The 20,653-nt window shown below is 34.1% G+C and overlaps 4 protein-coding genes across 5 annotated transcripts; 1 reads left to right on the forward strand and 3 right to left on the reverse strand.

Annotated features, from left to right (window-relative positions):
- Positions 1 to 623: 623 nt before the first annotated feature.
- Positions 624 to 2,707, reverse strand: LOC140960448 (B3 domain-containing protein Os11g0197600-like). Its single transcript, XM_073418723.1, has 3 exons — positions 1,628 to 2,707; positions 1,151 to 1,341; positions 624 to 1,023 (listed from the first exon to the last, which is right to left on the reverse strand). The coding sequence occupies exons 1-3, from the start codon at positions 1,758 to 1,760 to the stop codon at positions 784 to 786; spliced, it is 564 nt and encodes a 187-aa protein (XP_073274824.1). The 5' UTR covers positions 1,761 to 2,707; the 3' UTR covers positions 624 to 783.
- Positions 2,708 to 3,312: 605 nt separating this feature from the next.
- LOC140970839 (B3 domain-containing protein REM9-like) lies at positions 3,313 to 5,154 on the reverse strand. 2 transcript variants are annotated; one of them, XM_073432784.1, is made up of 5 exons: positions 4,969 to 5,154; positions 4,694 to 4,792; positions 4,312 to 4,606; positions 4,014 to 4,153; positions 3,313 to 3,690 (listed from the first exon to the last, which is right to left on the reverse strand). In XM_073432784.1, the coding sequence occupies exons 2-5, from the start codon at positions 4,742 to 4,744 to the stop codon at positions 3,367 to 3,369; spliced, it is 810 nt and encodes a 269-aa protein (XP_073288885.1). In that variant the 5' UTR covers positions 4,745 to 4,792; positions 4,969 to 5,154; the 3' UTR covers positions 3,313 to 3,366. The 2 variants fall into 2 exon arrangements, with proteins under 2 accessions (XP_073288885.1, XP_073288886.1); XM_073432785.1 differs by having other exon boundaries at positions 4,694 to 4,744; positions 4,969 to 5,140.
- Positions 5,155 to 7,561: 2,407 nt separating this feature from the next.
- LOC140960453 (uncharacterized) lies at positions 7,562 to 10,569 on the reverse strand. The gene is made up of 5 exons (XM_073418736.1): positions 10,206 to 10,569; positions 9,550 to 9,786; positions 8,704 to 8,787; positions 8,352 to 8,481; positions 7,562 to 8,256 (listed from the first exon to the last, which is right to left on the reverse strand). Exons 1-5 carry the CDS (start codon positions 10,499 to 10,501, stop codon positions 7,807 to 7,809), a joined length of 1,197 nt encoding a protein of 398 aa, XP_073274837.1. The 5' UTR covers positions 10,502 to 10,569; the 3' UTR covers positions 7,562 to 7,806.
- A 1,155-nt stretch (positions 10,570 to 11,724) lies between these two features.
- On the forward strand, positions 11,725 to 17,094 carry LOC140960461 (GDSL esterase/lipase At2g23540-like). Its single transcript, XM_073418746.1, has 6 exons — positions 11,725 to 12,004; positions 12,089 to 12,219; positions 12,304 to 12,484; positions 15,966 to 16,033; positions 16,422 to 16,677; positions 16,749 to 17,094. Exons 1-6 carry the CDS (start codon positions 11,740 to 11,742, stop codon positions 16,973 to 16,975), a joined length of 1,128 nt encoding a protein of 375 aa, XP_073274847.1. The 5' UTR covers positions 11,725 to 11,739; the 3' UTR covers positions 16,976 to 17,094.
- Positions 17,095 to 20,653: the final 3,559 nt, after the last annotated feature.

The following is a 20,653-nucleotide window of genomic DNA, read 5'->3' on the forward strand; positions in this document are numbered from 1 at the left end:
TAATATTTTAGTATCTTCTGTATCCATTAGCTTTCTTTTCGTAATTTAATTATTTTCTCTTGCAAAGTATATAATAATATGTCCACTCCCATAATCCATAATAACTAGCTCTTGTGTGCACACAACACGCACATCTTCAGTCAATTTTTTTAATGAGTACTTTCTGTTAAAATGTTGAAATTAAAATTGAAAAATAAAATCCAAATTTAAAATCTTTATAAGTTTTTTATTATTTTTTTTTACATAAATTCAATTTTTCATGAAAATAAGCAAAAAACAGAGGAGCTAAAAATAGCAAGAGTGGTATTTTGGAAATTTTAAAAATTATATCAAAATATTATTTTGTCTCTATTATTACTCAGATATGATATATAATATAGATATAATAAATATGTAAATATATAAAAATATTTTTATAAACTTTATTTGAGTAACTCCAGTATAACATAATTTACTCATATCAGATGAACAAAAAGAATCCAAAATGTATATTTTTAAACATGTAAACTTCAAAAAAGATTTCAGACGGTTAAATATATTTTAGCAAGCTAGAAATGACGGATATATCATAAAATTTCGATATTCCTCCTCAAAGATCTTCATATGACTCAACCCCATGATCAAATTACTGATGGCTATTCCTCAATAGAATCAAAATACAATATGCAAAAAATGCTACATTCAAAACTTGAAAACTAAAAAAATCAAAAGAGACTGGACAGTTTGCTTGCTTTGTGCTATGATGCTTCAATGTAGAACAAACCCATATCTTTGATTCTTTAATCAACCACGAAAAATGATGACATTAAATGTGAGGTTGATCCTCTCAACTACTTCTAACACACAAGCATCGCCTACTTTAATATCATTGTCCTCGACGAAATTTCTCCACCCGGAAGTGAGGGTGGCTTTTTCTTTTCCGCGAATGTAATTCACCGGCCATGTCTTCCCTTCGCAAACGAGGATCAAGCTATTTTTCCCATAAGGCAACATTAATTCTTTGTTAAAGGCTGTTGGAATATTCTGCAAAGAAATCGAAACCGAAAAATTTCAGTTAATGTGCTTGAACTATGGATTCATGAAAACTATAATTATAACAACAACAACAACAATAATAATAATAACTCAAAACTATCTTTTGATGAATTACCAAAGAGGGGCACTGAATACTGGCATAAGATGGATGCATCTCCACTATGGAGAATGGGTTTCGGTTTGCCTTCTCGGACATGAAAACTGATGCCCTTATATAGGCTTTGAATCTGGTTTTTGCATCCCTTGCCTGATGTTGTTCTTGCTTTATGTGTGAGTATTTTAATTCTGTACCTTCAATACCTTCATCTGCCGGAAAAATATACATTTTATACACATATATAAACCAAAGATAGTATATCATGATTTGCAACTTGCCTAGTAGCTCAAAATCCCCTAAAATCATGTTTCAATAAAGTTTAAACACTATGATATCAAATCTTGGTGATATATCCCTTGGATACATTGATCCGATGTTTCCCAACAAGTAGTACTTTGTTTGATGATCCACACATTCTGATTATATATTCAAAGTTGAATTACCAGATGTAATCAAAGATTTGAAACCGCGGATTCAAATGTGATCCCAACTTACCAATATCAGACCGATATTTTGGAGATGAAGCCACGAATATTGACTCCCTTTTTATAGGACATGAAGTATTTTGTTCTCCCCTAGATGATTTCCTCAATTTTTGTTCAGCATGCAAATCATCGGATTCTTGCATCCTTCTTTTCTTTCTCCATCTCGAAGGAGAATTGTTGGTGTCATCAGCGACATCTTGATCTTTGTTTCCTGCATTCCTCCCTGTCAGAATTTCTTCCAAGAATAAGACAGAATCATCAGATTCTGATTCAACTCTCTCTGTTTTATCCACATGGTTCAGACCAGCGACACTGTTAAGGGAATCATTTTGAAAATACTCTATTTCTGTACCACTGGTATCGAATATGTGAACCTCAAAAAGAAAATTCTCAACATATTTGAAAAATAAGAAATTCCCACGCCGTAAAGAATAATACTCCTGAAATCGCTGCCACCCTCGGTGAAGCCAAGTTTCATGATTGGAGTGACCCAATCCTACTTTCCATACTAAACCACCAGGAACCTTGAGAGAAATGCAATCTGGCAGATTGTGCCCATATCTTCGTGTAAATTCTGTCGGGAGTGTCTGCAATCAAATCTCAAGTAAAAGGATCTTAACCAGTATGAAGTAAAAACATAAGAAGGTGGCTTAGTTCAACACAGAATATCATTCAGAAACTGTTTTTGGAGATGTTCATAACCTACTCGCACACTTATGGAGGTAACTGAAAATAGAAAATATGCATATCATTTTTAAATTCCACATTTGATCTCCAAATAAACGAATCAGTCTCTCCACCGATCTTGCCAAGTTACGTGATCGTAAAAATAAGATCAGATATACAAATCTACATACCATCATCAACAACAAAATTCAAATCTTGGAACAAACCCAGACAACAAAAACTACAAACAAGAACATTCGCATATGCTGCAAGACATGAAACTTACAAGTCTGTCTATTCCAGTGTGGGGTACAACCTTGAAAAATCTTGGCGCCTTTGCCTCGATGCTGGACCGGTTTGAACCAGAATCGTCTCCTTTTTTGGGCTTATAATCCGTAGTCATCTTTGGGTACTGGAGATGAAATGAAACGGGTGTGGAGCTGATCGAGAGCACGATATATAACTAGAAGCACACTTTCACAAATTGAGTCCTAACGGGGGTGGAGACAATAATGATCGACGGTGAAGAGCTTATTGCATGCTGTGCAGGTGTGGAAGCAATAAATATTTTGCAGTGGCTTTTCGCTTCCAAATATCACATGGGAATTTTAAACGATTGTTTATTTATCTTCACTTTTAAACCGATTTAACAAATTTAATTTGAACTTTGATTGGATTAACTAAATAATCCCAAACATATACATTTTCTTTAGCAGTCTCCATTTCAATATTCCATGACATATCAGAGTAAACTATATACGGTGGGGTTTTGGTTTTTACGGTTTTTAAGATATTGGTCCTGGACTTCAGACCCGGAAGCAGCTCCTACCCAGCAATACTGGAGCAGTTTAAATCGTGAAAACGGGGTTGTGGGTCGGTCCAATTCCGGCGCTAAACAATTTATATGTAGTCGGTGATGAAATATGTGTTTGATACAAGATGTGTTAATTATCAATTATTCATATAATCAAACGTTTGGTAATAATTTCAATAGCAAACAGCCATAACTACGGTTATGAAGCAAGTAGCTACACAAACAATATAACTTAAAATTTTAGTTTAGTACAATACTTTGAACTTTGATCAAAACTTGCTAAAATTTGGGGGCCTCCCTCTCCTCTTCTTGGGAGAAAACAATCCCTTTTTCCCATCCTTTACCACCTTGGCTTCAATTATGATATTGTCCTTGTTCGACAAGAATTCGAACAAAATCATGCTTCCAATACGCACCTTACTACCAACCAAGAAATCGTTCCACCCCACAGTCATAGCAAAGCTCTGATCCCTATCATGTCTCCTAGCCGTCACAAAAACTGGCCATTTCTTTGATTTCGGATGACGAGTTAGCAAGAAAATTCTTCCGTTTTCCGCGATTCCGGTTTCCTTTGCGAAATCTCCGGGAACTTCCTGTGTGTTAACAAGAAAGCACAAATGATTTTAGCCACGAAAGAAAGGATGAAGACACTACGCTACACATTAAGTCACCATCTACACCTATGAATGATTGGGTAAGCATAGGAAAAACAATCCCATGTTTGTTTAGATTTTCGAGGCCCCAATGTGGTTAGCAAGGATAATGAAGGTGAAGAGCTAAAAAGAAGAAGTATTACGCTTGAAGTTTGAACAACAATAGTAATTTTATCACGTAAATCAAATCACTTTTAAAGAATATGAATATTCGCACTTATCACACTCCCATTTCTTCTGTAACATGAACAAGAAACACCTACCAGTTCGGTCTCGTGATGTTTCTTTAATTCCGCGCGGAATCGCCATTGTTTTCTAGCACGAAAACCTCTCTCTTCATCAATGTTCGCATCATCTTCGTCTCCGCTTTCCGATTTCGCGGTGAAATCTTCTTGCCCATCTCCTGTTCGCGCATGTTCATATTCAACAAACACGGGTCAAAAGAAGTTTTCGATTTTCAAACAACATTTACAAAAAAACTAGTTATCAATAAGTAATCTTTAATCGATATTTTGTCAGAAGGGAAGAAATTACAAGGTTGAAGAAGCAAAAAAACCCCACCATGTTCTGAATTTTCTGACCCGCCCCATGTATTGCGAACACTAAGCTCCCTCTCGCAGCCACTCATCCCATATACAGAGACGCGGAATCCCGATTCTCCGTCGAACCAGAAGAGCATAAATTGCTGGAATTCCAGATCAACATCCCTAGAAAATTTCTCCCATCCCTCCGTGAAGAAACGGTGCTGCCCGATTCTCTCGATCTTCACGATCCAGGACTCCCCCGATTCGATTCTTATCGTGGCCTTCCTCGGCAAAATTTCTGCATGATCTTTTACAAACTGCGGCGGTAATCTCTGCAACACAGATCCACACATAAATCACCAATATTTTTACTTCCCACATTGAAAAGAGTGGAAATTAAAAGTGGAAAAATTTCTTACTAGCTGAGAATCGAAGTCGGGGGTGACCAATAGCTTGTAAAAAGAACTCATCTTGAAAAAAACGAAGTGTGAAATTCTATGATTTCCAGGAACTAGCGGCTGCCCACACGGTATTGAAACAGTAAGAATGCAACAAAAACCTCCAAACAAGAAAATAATATCTTCATGGAAAGAAGATTTTATTTTACTAAAAAAAATAATCTCCAGTTGCTCAGATGATATTTACCCAAATATCGAAAAATATAAACTCAAGAAAGAAAAAAATTTAGACTTACTGATAGATGTGAAAACTATATTGAGCCCATTTGATTTTGGATTGGAAAATCTTTTAGATTAGCACAAATTTTCACATGTTGGACGAGAAGCGGACGGACTGAAGAAGATGGGGTTTGCGGCAACAAAGGAGAGGGAAGAATGGGAGTGAAGTAAAAATAAGCCAAGTGATTAGATTAGCCAATCGATAATAATACATAAAAAGCAAGGAAAAAAGGTAAATAAATCAAAAAAAAATTGGTGATACATCCAACAGGTGAGAGATATCTCATCGATGTTCACATAAATATATACTATAGATGTGTAACATATCAAAACTATATATATATTGGAGAAAATTAGTGACTTTTATTCTATAGGTGAAAAAAAATGGTCAAGAATTTAATGATTTGTCAAAAGGCGATTGATTGGGCTCAAAACTGATGAGAAAAGACCCTCTTGGTTTCAGGTCCTTTTCTGCTGGCAGACCAGATTATTAATAAAGAGGGTGGGGCACATTCCCCAGATGGTCTTCATGTGCAGAACACAAAATATATTTGTCCTTTTTGCTTGTTTTCCCTAAATTTTTATATAATTAATTAATAGGAAATCCTATACTACCTGGCATATTTGTGCAGTTTGAATTTGAAGACTTTGCTTGTAAATAAAGACCTAGCGAACCACCACTATACGATACTCTTGCATTACACAACATTACTCCAACAACATTCGATCAAACAAACTTCTTGAGAGATGGGATTCAAGAATTCAGTGCTCATTAAAATCTTCATTTCAAGTTGTCTATTAATTTTATGTTCTTCTCGTATGATTTTGATTTTTTTCTATTTCGTCCAACAGCTTAATCGTCTCTCACTTCATATATTAACATATGTTTGTAAATTGTTTAATCTTTCTTGATGGTTTATTCAAGACAACATGATTTTGGAAACTATAGCGTGGGATACTTCAGCTCTTGATCATTCAGGGATGGAAGTTGTAAAATTTATCAGATTCTTTCTTTTTCTTTTTTCTTTGTTGTTGTTGAGAATTATCTTCCTTGAAAGTTTAGACCTGTTTCAAGACCATTTTCTAAACCACCTGTTATTTCAAGATTCTTTTCTTTGGTGACTATTTTGCCGCAGCTAAGAAATATCATAATGACATCGGATATTCTCAACCATTGACAGCTCCAAATGCGCAAATATATAATAAGCTCCCTTATATGCATTTTGTTTCACTATTAATGAGGTAATAATTTTTATTTTTTTAAGAGTGAATGGATTATTGATTTATGTTTTGTTATAACAAAGAAACATTTCTTGTACAACTAGCAAGATGAAAAAGAAAGCATCAACTATTCATCAACTTGATGACTTTACGATCGGTGGGGAATGGAGATACATCGGACTAGAAAAATGGACAGTAATTTGGCTAGAGTTTTAACTAATCAAATGACTCAAGGAAATAAATGTGATGGAGATACTTGGAAACCCCAAGCTTTGCAAGCAGCTTTGTTGTATTTAAATTCCAAAATGTATCTTAAGTTAACTAAAGAAAATATGAAAAATAGACTCAAGCCTTGAAAGAAATATTATAATGTTGTTACAGATGTTCAAAAACAAAGTGGATTTTCTTGAGACGAGGAGTGAAGAATGATAGCTGTGACATCGGATGAATACAGTTCTTAGAATGAATATAACATCTCATGAATATTCTAGAATTTGGGTTTGATATTTTCAGTTAAAGATGTTGAATACTATAAACTGTTTTTATATGTTTGTTTTTGTGGGAAAAATATGAATATTTTATTTGATGTTTATTTATATAAATGTTCTCTCTATCTAAATAAATAAGATGTGAACTCTATTTTATTAATATTTGTTGAATAGTGAAAATGTGTTACTAGAGTTTTTTTTATTTATAAGTGTTGATAGAATTTTGATTTATTATAAAGTGCTTGCTTGAAAAATATTTCTTATTTTAATCACTGAAAAATATAGTATGTATGTATATATTTTGTTGAATTTTTATTTATATAAATTTAATATTTTATCTAATTAAATTAATATAAATAAAATGTAAAATGATTTTTTAATCATAATCCTTGTTTTAATTTCAAAATATATGAAGAATAATAGAATATACTTTTATGATATGAAATTCATAAATTTTTAATCAAAAAACATATTTCTAATTAATGGATTAAAAAATCCACTTTGAAATTCTATGTACAAGGAATTTAATAAAAAGATGATTTCAAATCCATTAAATTGAAATTAACTCTCAAATACAAATTACTTCATCCAAACATAACCTTATTGTTATTACCGTAAATGATGAAAGACTGACTTCAAATATGGGGAATATATAGCATGAAAGTGGTTAAACGAGGGGTATTTTTTCTTCTTCTTTTTTTGAAACCAAACGTGGGGAGATTTTAAAAAAACCGGAAAAAATTACTAAATATATTATATAGCATTAGATGTACGTTAGATACAACATGTAAAATATGATATTAGTCCGGGTAGATCAATTTAAAATATTAAAAGATTCTAGTGTTTAAAATTTTAGTCCGGACATAGCCACATTTCTGGCTCCGCCACTGAGTCACGGCTCAGAAATTTGATTATATTAGCCCGTAAATTTCTTCCGATGTTCGAAGTCTGTGCAACCAGCACGCTAATAGCCAACAGCATCCTTACAACATAGTTTATGCTGCATTGTGCACGCAAAAAAGCTAAATTTAAAACTTCAAGAAACATCTGTAAATCCTACCACAAAAAAACACTGTAGATTTTCATGCATTGTACTTGACAAAAGCTCGAATACCCCATGGGACAACTATATCCCACGTGCCTTTTTCAATTGGTTCGAGAATCGTTCAAGTTCTCACGACGCCTTTGCCTCAACCTTCCACCGATGCTATCAATGGATGGTTCCAGTTGTGCACGTTTCTTGGAGGCTTTCGAACTTGTTTTAGATGCAACAAAGTTCTTGTTCGTGCATGTTTCTTGCTCATCACTGCTACAGAGAGCTTCAGGCTTAGAAATTAATAAATCTTTAAGATCCTTAACGGATTCAGTACAGAGAAAATCATTCTTGAGGGTCAGCTGAGGATTAATCATCCCTGAGGATTCCCTATCTAGTTGAGAAAGATCATACTTTTGCGGTTTTGCATCAAAGTCTGAAAAAGGCAGTGATCTCTTAGCAGAAACTGGAACCCTCATACCAGAGGTCTTATCTGAATCTGGATTTGAACATCGAGTTTGCATGAGATAATGTGCGACTGACTTATATCCAAGACTAGAAATCTGATAAACGGAAGAAAATCTTTTAGATTTGGCGCGTTTTGTAAAGATGTTAAAAGGAGAATCAAAAAAAAGAAATTGCTCCTGGATATACATACCTTCCTGTAAAGAGGTCCAGTTGGAGGCCAACCTTTTGCTTGGCGGCACAAACTACAGTTGCAAATGCCACGACAGACTGGGCAAATCCAGTTAGGATTTTGTATTGCTTCAAGCACATTTTCTCCGTATCTGAAACAAAGTTTGTTTCTTAAAGTTTTATTGTTGATCAATGAATGCGTACAGACATCCTAACAGAACATTCCATTCAACCAGTTTGTCAGATTGATGATAAAGCTCTGAGAAATCAATGCTATCACACAACCAAATAATGGAAATTCGGTTCAATGTTTGGAGAGCCCCGAAGGACGCAAGCATGCAAAAATTCATGATATGCCATATTATAGCATTTACCTCATATATAAGCAATCCCCACAAAACTGCCCCTGAACCATGTTGCATTCGCTGCAGTGTGTTCGATGTCCAAGGGTTTTTTGCCTGAAATTGTGACCTTTAGTTCTTAGAAGTGCCTGAAACAGTCTAAAGCATGTATCATAAAGTAAAGAGAGACAAAATACACTTTTAACAATAAACTCGTCTTATAACGACCGTCCTTGAAAGTCAGGGGATAGAAACCAAAAAGCAGTCGCATCAGGGGCGGAGGTACAGCCCTTCGTACCCGGGCTTTAGTCCGGGTGGTCCAAATTTAAAATATTAAAAGATGTTAGAGTTTAAAATTCTAGCCCGGGTAGCGTTAGATTCCTGGCTCCGCCACTGAGTGGCATAGATGTGAGATTCTCTCAAAGAAATAATTTTTTTTAACTAAAGCGAAATCGATGCAATAACAATGATGTTTATTTCGGATTTGGAAATGAACTAGCCAACTTATAGGATCCTGTCTTAAAACTAATGTCCCTTCTAAGGATTCTTTTCTTGAATTCGAGGGTAAAAGTTCAAATCAAAATAAAGTCATCAAATGCAAGTTGCATCTACTACAAAAACCTGATAAATGCATGACGAAACGGTTTTTTGAAGAAAAAATATTGGAAAAAAAGAAAACGCATAGACAAAGATTCCACAACCGCACATTCAAGTATTCAACTTGCCAACAAAAAATGGATCCAATGTGGCATAGAAAATCCCAAACTTTGAAGTCTCAACTCTCAATACGCCCTTAACTGACACATTTGCGCGACAATGTTCCTCAAAACAAGTCAATCATTCAAAGAAATCGAAACGGTTGAAGAAAGAGCAGCTGACCTGCATTGGTGACAAGTCTTTCCCCTAACCGGATCATAAATTCGCTTCCCGTCTTTTCCATATCCATCAACAAAAAGGGTCCAACTCATTTCAGTGCTACCCAGCAATTTTTCATCTTCATCGGTGTAAAACTCCGGCTTTGACCCCTTCTCTCTCAGCAAGTCATAAACTTCCAAAGATTCTTCTTTCTTTGTTACAGGTGCTTCGGTGTAATTAACTGGTGTTGAGTTTTGTAGCCTATAAAAAGTGATAGACCATACATTCATTGTGACAAAAGATATGATCACTGTCAGTTCTTGAAAAGATACAAAAAACCCCATAGTTTTTCTCCATCAAACAAACACAAAAGTAATCCTTCAAATGCCAATTAAGAACTTGAATTACAGAACCTAATAAGAATGGAATAGCATTCTATTTTATGCTAGTCAAATGTATCCACTGTTTTCAGTACTAACAGTCAGCTGCGGAGTATTACTCAGGCGAGCTAAACAAAAATTTCTTAAAACCAAAAACGTAAATAAGGGAAAAAAGTAAACACAATCACAAAAAAATCCTCATTCAACAAACCTAACAAAATGTGGAGCAAACTGAAACTTGGAATAGAGGCATAACGTTGATAAAAAAGAAAAATAAATAAAAGAAGCATAGAGAAACACCTAGAAGAGCGGCGGACGGGGGCCGAAGAAGGCAAAGGGGAGGAGCTATGAGGGGTTTTCCGATTAATGGGTCGATTCTTTATGGGCTTCTTGAGGGACTTGAAATTGAGAGACAAGTCGAAAATCCCAAGCTTCTGCATCCTCTCTAGGTTTTCTTTGATTCTCTCTTCTCTGAACTGCTCATAGCTTGAAATCTCGTGCGTCTCCGCATTCTCCTTGTCCGTAGTTTCCTGCTGATGTTGTGGTTTCTCGGAGCTGTTCAGGTTTACTGGTGAGCTCCGATCAGTAAAGCCCATTATTTAGTGTCTGTTGCGTCGTCAGAAGTGAGATATAAACCAACAGTGCTGTGTGTCTTGAAGCGTGAAATGGGGAACCGGGACTCTTAACGGTCAAATTTTGGGAAGGATATCAGCTATCTTGGGCAGAGTAAAAGCATTCCAAAAATAAAAATAAAAATCAAATCGCCATTTAAAAATAAATAAAATTGTGGGATATAAGATATATAATAAATATTTATATATTTTTTAAGTAGATTATCTATTTAATTAAATATTAATTATATATATATATGTATATAAACGCATGGAACCCAAAGAAGTAGCTAGGATGTTAGGGTATCAGATGTTCAATTATTCACTGTCTTGTCCAATGTGATTTACTTGATCAACGTGATTTGCAGGTTATTGTTTTTATCCAGAGCACATGACAAAAATAACGATTTTTCACACATTCCTTGCTTATTGACATAAACTTCTTCGAATTTAAGTTGAAATAAAACCCTATATATTTAAGTTGAAATAAAACCCATTATATATAGTATTATAAAATGTTTCATCTATTGTAAATACTACGAATCTACGATCTATAAAATCCAACACAGCGAATGGATTTTATATTTGGAAATATAAGATTCGTTTAGGTAGAAGTAGAACGACAGGTAATTATAGAAAGTTAAATTTATTTAGTATGAATTTATTTATTATTTAAAATTATATTTTGCATTTAAAATGCGCTTGGTGTGTGTGTGTGTAAATATATATATATATATATATAAGGAATTTAATTTAGCCCATTAAAAGAGGTCTAACATAATTCTCTAAGAATGGGCTCATTCATCGTGCGAATAAGAGTGCTTCCATTTTTTTAAACATAATGTAAATTTAACACAATATTTTTTTTTACATCATTTTATCAAAATTACTTCAAAACAACATTAAATTCTTAAGTAAAAGAATTTCAGATTTATTTAGATTGAAATTGCCTTAATTTCATCACTTAGTATAATATTCACTACATGATACTCTTCTATCCTTGATTTTCTTGAATCAAACGCAAGTGCATAGGTCTAAACAAAGTTGAGACAAGCCATAATTACAGTTAACATAACCCCATTTACAAAAATCAACCGAGTCATACCAAAATACAACTCCAATTAAAGTTTCAAGCCCTTCCCTCAATCACAAGTTGGTGTCTAAACATATATATGCACCTTTTGAGGATTCACTCACACATGCACGAAGACACGAAAGATACTATGGCCTTCAACTTTAATCATTACAACATTATAGTACTCTTGATTGTTACTATGAATTTGTGTTCCTTTGGAGTTGCTCAGAATGAAGATTTAACAAAAGGGGCTTCGTTCATTTTTGGAGATTCTTTGGTGGATGCTGGGAATAATAACTATTTGCAGACTCTGTCTAAGGCTAACATTGCCCCCAATGGGATTGATTTCAAGGCCTCGGGCGGGAATCCGACGGGTCGATACACGAACGGCAGAACCATTGGAGACATTGTTGGTATGTACCGCCAGTACTACATGTTTATTATGACACGTGAACGATAAATGTGCCTGAAATACAGTCCCTAATTGTGTGTTCTAGGGGAGGAATTGGGACAGCCACACTTCGCGTCGCCCTTTCTCGCCCCCAACACCACCGGTAATGTTGTTTTGCGCGGGGCTAACTATGCTTCAGGAGGTGGAGGGATCATGAATGCCACCGGAAGAATTTTTGTGAGTAAAACACGCATGTTCGAAAATTACTCGTGCATGAAAACATGACTTGATTTGTTTATATAACTCTTGGAATTTTCGCAGGTGAATAGGCTTTCAATGGATATTCAAGTAGATTACTTCAACATAACGAGGAAACAAATCGATGGGCTGTTGGGTTCATCCAAGGCAAGAGATTACATCACTCGGAATTCCATTTTCTCCATTACAATAGGGTCCAATGATTTCCTAAACAATTACCTCCTCCCCGTAATATCAATGGGTGCGAGAATTGTTGGGGAATTACACTACCGAAGCGATGCCAACCACGATGATAATAGTACCCAAAAATGCGGAATAAAATAATCAACAAGAACACAAATATTTACGTGATTCACCCAATATAGGCTACGTCAACTGAGCACTGCAACTATTATAACTGGAAGAAATATTACAACAAGTGTATACACCAATACACTCAATATTTCTCACACTCCCAACCGGAGTATACCGAGAAAATAATTTCTCTAACTCACAAAAGAGAATTCCCGCACTCAAGAAAAAATACACTCTTTTTTTCTATGCTCTCTCTTTTTATCAAAGCTAAAAAGCTTTTGATTTTGGGATACAATAACTGAAGGAATTGAGCTCTATTTATAACTAATTCTCTCTAGCAACTTTTGAAAACAATTCGATGTGGGAAAAGATTTTATTATTATTTAATTTAATGTGGGCCCCACCCCATTAAATAATAACTCACCTAACAATTCTCCCACTTGAAGATTTGATTTCAATCATGTCTTCACACCATCAGTGCAGCAGCTCATATCTCCTTTGTTAGTCCAGGAGACCAACTGAAGTCAAACACAACTTCAGTTTTTCAATGATAACATCCTTCGTGAGCATATCAGTTGGATTCTTGCTTCCAGAAATCTTATCAAGCTTCAAGACTCCATTAACTAGATCTCTAAGGATCCTCATTCCAAGGATTTTTTTTGCAGCATCCAAATCCTTCAAAGCAAATTCCTTTGATAACTCTTTCTCGAGTGTAACAATCTCCTCCAGACAAGCTCATGCTATCAACATATCATCTACATATATCAGTAGTATGATATAATAACCATCAAGCTTCACATAACAACAGTGATCAGCCTGATACCTCAGAAAATCATCATTATTCATTACATCATCAAACTTCTTGTACCACTGTATTAGAGCTTGTTTGAGACCATACAAGCTCTTCTGAAGTTTGCACATCATTTTCTCTTTCTCTCGTACTTCAAATCCCTGTGATTGATTCATTTCTTTATCTAGCTTTCCATGAAGAAACCCCGTCTTTACATCTAACTGTTCCAGATGTAAATCTTCTTTTACCATCAATCCAAGTACACTCCTGATAGTAGTTAACTTTACCACCAGAGAGAAAATATCAGTGTAACCAATGACTTCATTTTCACCTTTTACAACAAGTAATTCTTTGTACCGCTTGTTACCGTCATGTTCTAACCGGTACTCCCACTTGCTATGCAAAACCTTTTTACCTTCAGGAAGTTCTGACAACTCCCACATGTGATTTGATGACAGTGAATCCATCACATCTTCCATGGCTAACTCCCACTGTTTAAAAGTCTCAAATATCCGATTTATTTTTCACAAAATAAACCTAAAATTTCCTGCTCGAATCGTCAACAGTAGTGTCATAATATCTTGAGTGATCTCCAAGGGATGTCACAGGAGATGGTCCACATACATCAGTATGCACCAGCTCCAAATCCGCCGATTTCGGTTCTCTAACCTCTTTTGAAAAGCTCACCTTTTTCTGCTTTCCAAAAAATACAGCTTCACACAGTTTGTGTTCAACGATCTTTAATTCCGGTAGCTTTCCGTTTGAAACAAGAATCTTCATTCCCTTCTCACCCGTATCCCCAAGCCTACTATGCCATAGATTTGAATTAGCTCCAGCATCCACACCCGCTAATTTATTTCTCAAACTGGAAGTCATATACAGTGTTCCAGTTTTCTTTCCTCGAGCAACAATCATGGCTCCCTTTTTCATTTTCCAAGAACCATCACCAAAGGTCACCTTATGACCTTCGTCATCAAGCTGTCCTACTGAAATCAGATTGTGTGTCAACTCTGTTACATGCCTTACTTTGTTGATTTTCCAGACAGATCCATTTGACATCTTCATCCGTACATCACCCATACCAACAATTTCCAAGGGTTTTCTATCAGCCAGGTAAACTTTTTCGTAATCGCCAGCGATGTAATTATCAAATACATCGCGCTCACCAGTGGTATGAAACGAAGCTCCCGAGTCCATAACCCAAGAATCAACAGGGCTTTCCATGGATAATAACAGAGCATCATGTACTTCCTCAGTGACAGCATTGGCATTATTCTTCGTTGATCTGCAGCTCTTTTTCGGGTGATCAGTCTCACCACAGCTCCAGCACTTCATATTCTTTTCAAAGATGTTTTTGTCTTTTCCATTTCTTGACTTGGATCTACCGCGCCATCGGTTGGAACTCCTTTCACCACTCCTGCCTCTTCCTCTGTTATCAAGATTTATAGCAGATCTCGATGATGTTGCTTCACCCGAGTTTTTCCTGCGAACTTCTTCAGCAAGGATTTGATCTCTAACATCATTGAGTTGTAGTTTTCCTTTCCCAACAGAGTTGCTAACCGCTGCCCGCATCGGTTCCCAATTGTCTGGTAAAGACGTCAGAAGAATAAGTGCACGAATCTCATCATCAAATTTGATGTCCGCCGATGTCAGCTGGGAGACAATCGTGTTGAATTCATTTATGTGTTTTGCCACCGAAGCACCTTCTCCCATCTTCAAGTTGAATAACTTCTTCATGAGATGTACTTTGTTGTTTGCTGATGGCTTCTCGTACATGTCTGATAGAATGGTCATCATCTCCTCCGTGGTTTTGACATCCGCCACGTTATGCGCCACGTTCTTTGTTAGGGTCAATCGTATGACACCTAAAACCTGTCGGTCAAGGAGCTCCCAATCATCATCCTCCATCTTTTCCGGTTTCTTTCCTGATAGAGGTTGATGCAGCTTCTTACTGTACAGATAATCTCTTATCTGTAACCGCCAGAACGAAAAATCTGTTCCATCGAACTTGTTGATTCCTGGTCCCGATCCATCATCTCCGGCCATCACTTCTCTAGCCTTAGCAAAAAATCTAAAAAATCTTTTCTGATGTGGAAGATCAGACAAAGCTGCAACCACAGAGCATACTCAGAATTCTTAAGAATTTTCACAACAAGGCTCTGATACCAGTTGTTGGGGAATTACACCCCCGAAGCGATGCCAACCACGATGATAATAGTACCCAAAAATACGGAATAAAATAATCAACAAGAACACAAAGATTTACGTGATTTACCCAATATAGGCTACGTCCACTGAGCACTGCAACTATTATAACTGGAAGAAATATTACAACAAGTGTATACACCAATACACTCAATATTTCTCACACTCCCAACCCGAGTATACCGAGAAAATAATTTCTCTAACTCACAAAAGAGAATTCCCGCACTCAAAAAAAAATACACTCTTTTTTTCTATGCTCTCTCTTTTTATCAAAGCTAAAAAGCTTTTGATTTTGGGATACAATAACTGAAGGAATTGAGCTCTATTTATAACTAATTCCCTCCAGCAATTTTTGAAAACAATTCGATGTGGGAAAAGATTTTATTATTATTTAATTTAATGTGAGCCCCACTCCATTAAATAATAACTCACCTAACAAGAATAACACAAAGCCCCTATGCATTTGTCGATGATCTCATCAACCATCTAAGAGGTCAACTTACGGTACGTAGTCCAAATAAAATTCGACGCCTTGCTATATATGTATACCGTCTTGATCGAGATCATAGTTTCAAGTCTAGCAATATTTGGTTGCATGCAGTACATGCATGTTACTGAGGCAACGTTTAGCTCGTGAGATGAGATGGATTTAATGATTTAAACTTCAATCTTTTTTAGATCTTGACTCAAATTAATGTCGAATAAAACAAATATTTATATATAATCTATCTCACCAAATAGTACGCTTCGAGTATTATTTTTTCAAAAGAAAAATAAGAACTAATATACAAGGGCTTTTTTATTAAAAAAAATTATCCTAGCTCAAATTTAAATATCATAAAAATCGAGTTTCGAACATAAATGATAAAACTAAAGAATGAATTGATTGCAGAGACTTTACCAACTTGATGCGAGGAAGTTTATAGTGGGAAATGTTGGGCCAATTGGTTGCATTCCATATCAGAAAACCATTAATCAACTCGGTGTGAATGAATGCGTTTCATTGCCAAATAAGCTTGCACTTCAATACAACGCCAGATTGAAGGATCTTCTACATGAACTAAATGACAACCTTAAAGGGGCCACATTTGTTCATGCCAATGTCTACGAACTTGTCATGGAACTCATCACAAATTACGCGAAATACGGTACGCATTCGAGTCGAATTTGATTTAATCACAACTACATTTTCGAATCTCATGCACAAAAGAATTTGCAGGGTTTACAACTGCAAGTAAAGCTTGCTGTGGGAACGGAGGGCAATTTGCAGGGATAATCCCTTGCGGTCCGACCTCGACTCTATGTTCCGACCGGAACAAACACGTGTTTTGGGACCCTTACCACCCAAGCGAAGCAGCGAATATTATAATCGCGAAACAACTACTCGATGGTGGCACCAAATATGTCTCTCCCATGAACCTCCGGCAACTCCGAGATCTCAAGTGAAATTCGCCAAATTTTCTTTGTTTCCTTCTACTTTTATTTAGCTTCAATTAGACACTTGTGATCGAATATTTTCCGGCCTTTCTTAATTTGCCTTTGCTAGATGTGCGTTGTTCGTGTGGTTAAAAATATGAAGTTAATGAGAAACAAAACATTCGATATAAATCTTTCTTCTGATAAAATCACAAATTGCAATTTTTTTTCCAAAATTGAAAATAACCATTTTTTCAATGTAATATTTTCCAAAATAAAAAAGCAAACCAAATTTTTTTCTGACTATTTAACTTATTGACTATATAAAAATTTCATAAGGCTGGTCTTTATTTTTTGTATAAAAACAAATTAAGTCAAATATTTAATATTTAGGTCTCAAAGATTGGTCAAAGTATTCTTAATTGACCACAACAATACAATATTCCATTAAAGATAAATAGAGGACAACATATTGTAAGTTGGATTAAAGCAAAGAAATTCATGACATTGTGATGACAAAGAGGGGGATATATTCTTCCTAGGAAAACACGACAAAGAGAGACAGAGGACTAGATACAAAGTGGTATTAGAGCATTTCTGTTTACGATTAGAGTAGATCTCTTGTGAGACGGTCTCACGAATCTTTATCTGTGATCAGACGAGTCAACCCTACTGATATTTACAATAAAAAATAATATTCTTAGCATAAAAAGTAATAATTTTTCATGGATGACTCAAATAAGAGACTTGTCTCACAAAATACGACCCGTAAAACCGTCTCACACAATTTTTTGTCTTACGATTAACACCATACATTAAATCAAATATAATCGTCGCTTTTAATTTGACGCGCAAATTGTATTTTTATAAATATTATTTAAAAACCCAAAATCTGTGATAATTAATTAAGAAACAAATTTTAGAAAATATTTTATAAAATTATTTTTTTTCAAAAATTTTATAAATGATTTTAGATTTTGTTTTAATAATAAACATGTGTTTGGAAAGCTAATCTTAAAACGTTTTTACCGTTAAAAAATGTTTGAACAATTTTCTCTATTATTCTAAAAACATCAAAAAATATTTCTAACTTATTCTTTCAAAAGTATATTTGGAGAATTGTTTTAAAAATATTTTCATAAACTTTTTACAAAATTCTTGTTCAGACATTTATTTTAAGTTTTTTTTATTTATAAAACACTAAAAAATTTTAAAGTATTTGTCCAAATAGAGTCTTATGTATTTATAGTTCTCTAAAATGAAAAATATCCACATTATTTATTGTTCATGCTACCCACATAGATAGTGCTTTTATCCACTTAACAAATAACATGTGTGCTGAATAAATAAATCATTATCACTTGTTTAACCATCATCATGTATGGATGAATGATCGTGTCATGCTTCAGAGACGGGGTTGGTCGACACCGACGTTGCTCTTAAATTTACATTCGAAAACAACAAGTCTCAGAAATACAAAATTCAGAAACCAGTCTTTTTATTCATAATACTAAATATTTTATTGTCGGATACAAACTCAAATAACTTATGTTTTACAGCGGAAATATAAAAATTAGATATAACAATATTTTAACAGATGCAGCGGAAAAACATAAATTCGAATTGAGAAACAACAGTATTCCTCACCAGTCCCAGAACTGATTTTGCTCTTCTTCATCTAACGTTTCTTCCTTGTTCTTATCTGAGATGGGTTTGGTGGGTGAGTGATTTGGTCGTCACTCAATAAGCGGATGCGGGAATAATTCTCAGTTTTCAAAACCATTTTCAACAGAAACAGTGATACAAATAATATACAAAAACTCTTACTTTCAGAACAAGAATCGGCATCACTCGACATACGTGTCATATGTTAAGTAGACGATGATATGAATATGATCTACGTTTCTTATATATTTCCGTTACTTTTTATTGTGTCCAAATTTAGTTTTATTATTAATTTTCCGAAAATATGAATGAGAGGCCCTGTAGGGTGGTAGAGAGGAGACAGGAGCGTACCTGGTGCGGAAAATGACTTGATATTGAACAAGCTAACCACTTATTCTCTATCGCACTGCGTGCATGCCAGATTAATGAATATGTAGCTAGGTGAAATTAAAATATTAAAAAAAAAATTAAAGTGTGAGGATCTTAAAATTTTAGCTGCCGTTCGAGCTCAGCATCCAAATTTAGAGCAGTTCTAAAGAGCATTTTGAAGTTTCTTTCACATAGAGAAAACGATGCTCCGCAGCAACGGATCTTTTAGCTTGGTTGGTAAGTTAGCTACACGCCTACACCAATATCATTTCACGATAGTGAAAAGTTGACAACATACAGAAAAGAAATATCATATAGGGGTGTCAACTCGGATGAAGCGGGTGGATTCGGGTCGAGTTAAGCAAAGATAGTACAAAATATTATCAATCCAACCCAAACCTGAAATCTATTACTATTATAAATATATGAGTTTGAATTGTGAGCTTACCTTTTTACCCTTTTGTTTATTTTATAATTTGTCATCTTCATTTGGTTATTTAAGTAATTTTTTATGTTAATTTAATATGTTAATTAATAGTGTACTTAACTTTCATTTGTGAGTTTTCTTTTTTACCTTTTCATTTGTTTTATATTTTTCATGTTCATGAGGTTTTTAAGTAATTTTTCATGTTAGTTAATATGATAATTAATACTGTACTTAACTCAATCAAATTAATTATTATTTTGATTTACTTATAAATTTATCATATACATTTAAAAAATTGCTGTTATTACTAACATCTATTTTATTTTATTTCTATTACTATTATAAATATGTGACTTTTATTTGTAAACTTCATATTTTACCGTTTTGTTTATTGTCATTTTTCATATTAGTTTAATATGATAATTAATAGTGTATTTAACTCACTCAAATTAATTATTATTTTTATTTTACTTTGTAAACTTACTATTTTACCTTTTTTTGGTTTTATAATTTGTGTAATGTTCATGATGTTCTTTAAGTTATTTTTTACGTCAGTTTAATAGAATTATTAATAGAGCACTTAACCCAATCAAGCTATTTATTATTTTAATTTTACTTTTATTTTAAATTTTACTTTTATTTTTAAATTTAAATTTAATTACTTTAATTTATACATTGACATCAAATTAATAGAAAATCACTCTCATAATATTATACATTAAAAAAATTATTAATATTACGAACATTAAAGTAATAATAGGAAGACGAATGGAGATGAGTGACATTGAAAAAAATTAAATAATTAAAAAATATTAAGGTCATATAAAATATCTTCTTCTCATTTAAAATAGAGATATTTTAAGACTACTTATGTATCAACAAATATATGTGATTCAGAGAAAATATTTGTATGTAGGTGATTTCAATATAAATATTTAAGTTATTTAGTCAATTTTCGATATATGATGTTAAACAAATATTATCTATTTTCATTTGTAACCTTACCATTTTATCTTTTTTTTTTTTACAATTTGTCATGTTCATGATGTTATTTAAGTCATTTTTTATGTTAGTTTAATCAGATCATTAATAGTGTACTTAACTCAATCAAACTAATTATTGTTTTAATTTACTTTTAAATTTAATTTTAATTACGAAATTTATATATTTCCGTCAAATTCATGAAAAATATCTACTATATTGATGATAGGTAATAATGGGCAGATGAAGGGAGATGAGTCGGATTG

This window comes from Primulina huaijiensis, chromosome 2, assembly GCF_012295235.1.
Source record: "Primulina huaijiensis isolate GDHJ02 chromosome 2, ASM1229523v2, whole genome shotgun sequence".
Classification (NCBI taxonomy): Eukaryota; Viridiplantae; Streptophyta; class Magnoliopsida; order Lamiales; family Gesneriaceae; genus Primulina; species Primulina huaijiensis.

Coding starts and splice junctions, on each gene's coding strand:
- LOC140960448 (XM_073418723.1), bottom strand. CDS start 1,760: ATGCAAGAATCCGATGATTTGCATGCTGAACAAAAATTGAGGAAATCA. Junction 1,342..1,627: donor AAAATATCGGTCTGATATTG/GTAAGTTGGGAT, acceptor TTTTTCCGGCAG/ATGAAGGTATTGAAGGTACA. Junction 1,024..1,150: donor GTATTCAGTGCCCCTCTTTG/GTAATTCATCAA, acceptor ATTTCTTTGCAG/AATATTCCAACAGCCTTTAA.
- LOC140970839 (XM_073432784.1), bottom strand. CDS start 4,744: ATGAGTTCTTTTTACAAGCTATTGGTCACCCCCGACTTCGATTCTCAG. Junction 4,607..4,693: donor CCGACTTCGATTCTCAGCTA/GTAAGAAATTTT, acceptor TCTGTGTTGCAG/AGATTACCGCCGCAGTTTGT. Junction 4,154..4,311: donor GTCAGAAAATTCAGAACATG/GTGGGGTTTTTT, acceptor ATGCGCGAACAG/GAGATGGGCAAGAAGATTTC.
- LOC140960453 (XM_073418736.1), bottom strand. CDS start 10,501: ATGGGCTTTACTGATCGGAGCTCACCAGTAAACCTGAACAGCTCCGAG. Junction 8,788..9,549: donor AAGACTTGTCACCAATGCAG/GTCAGCTGCTCT, acceptor TCACAATTTCAG/GCAAAAAACCCTTGGACATC. Junction 8,482..8,703: donor GGGGATTGCTTATATATGAG/GTAAATGCTATA, acceptor ACTTTGTTTCAG/ATACGGAGAAAATGTGCTTG.
- LOC140960461 (XM_073418746.1), top strand. CDS start 11,740: ATGGCCTTCAACTTTAATCATTACAACATTATAGTACTCTTGATTGTT. Junction 12,220..12,303: donor ATGCCACCGGAAGAATTTTT/GTGAGTAAAACA, acceptor GAATTTTCGCAG/GTGAATAGGCTTTCAATGGA. Junction 16,678..16,748: donor CACAAATTACGCGAAATACG/GTACGCATTCGA, acceptor AAGAATTTGCAG/GGTTTACAACTGCAAGTAAA.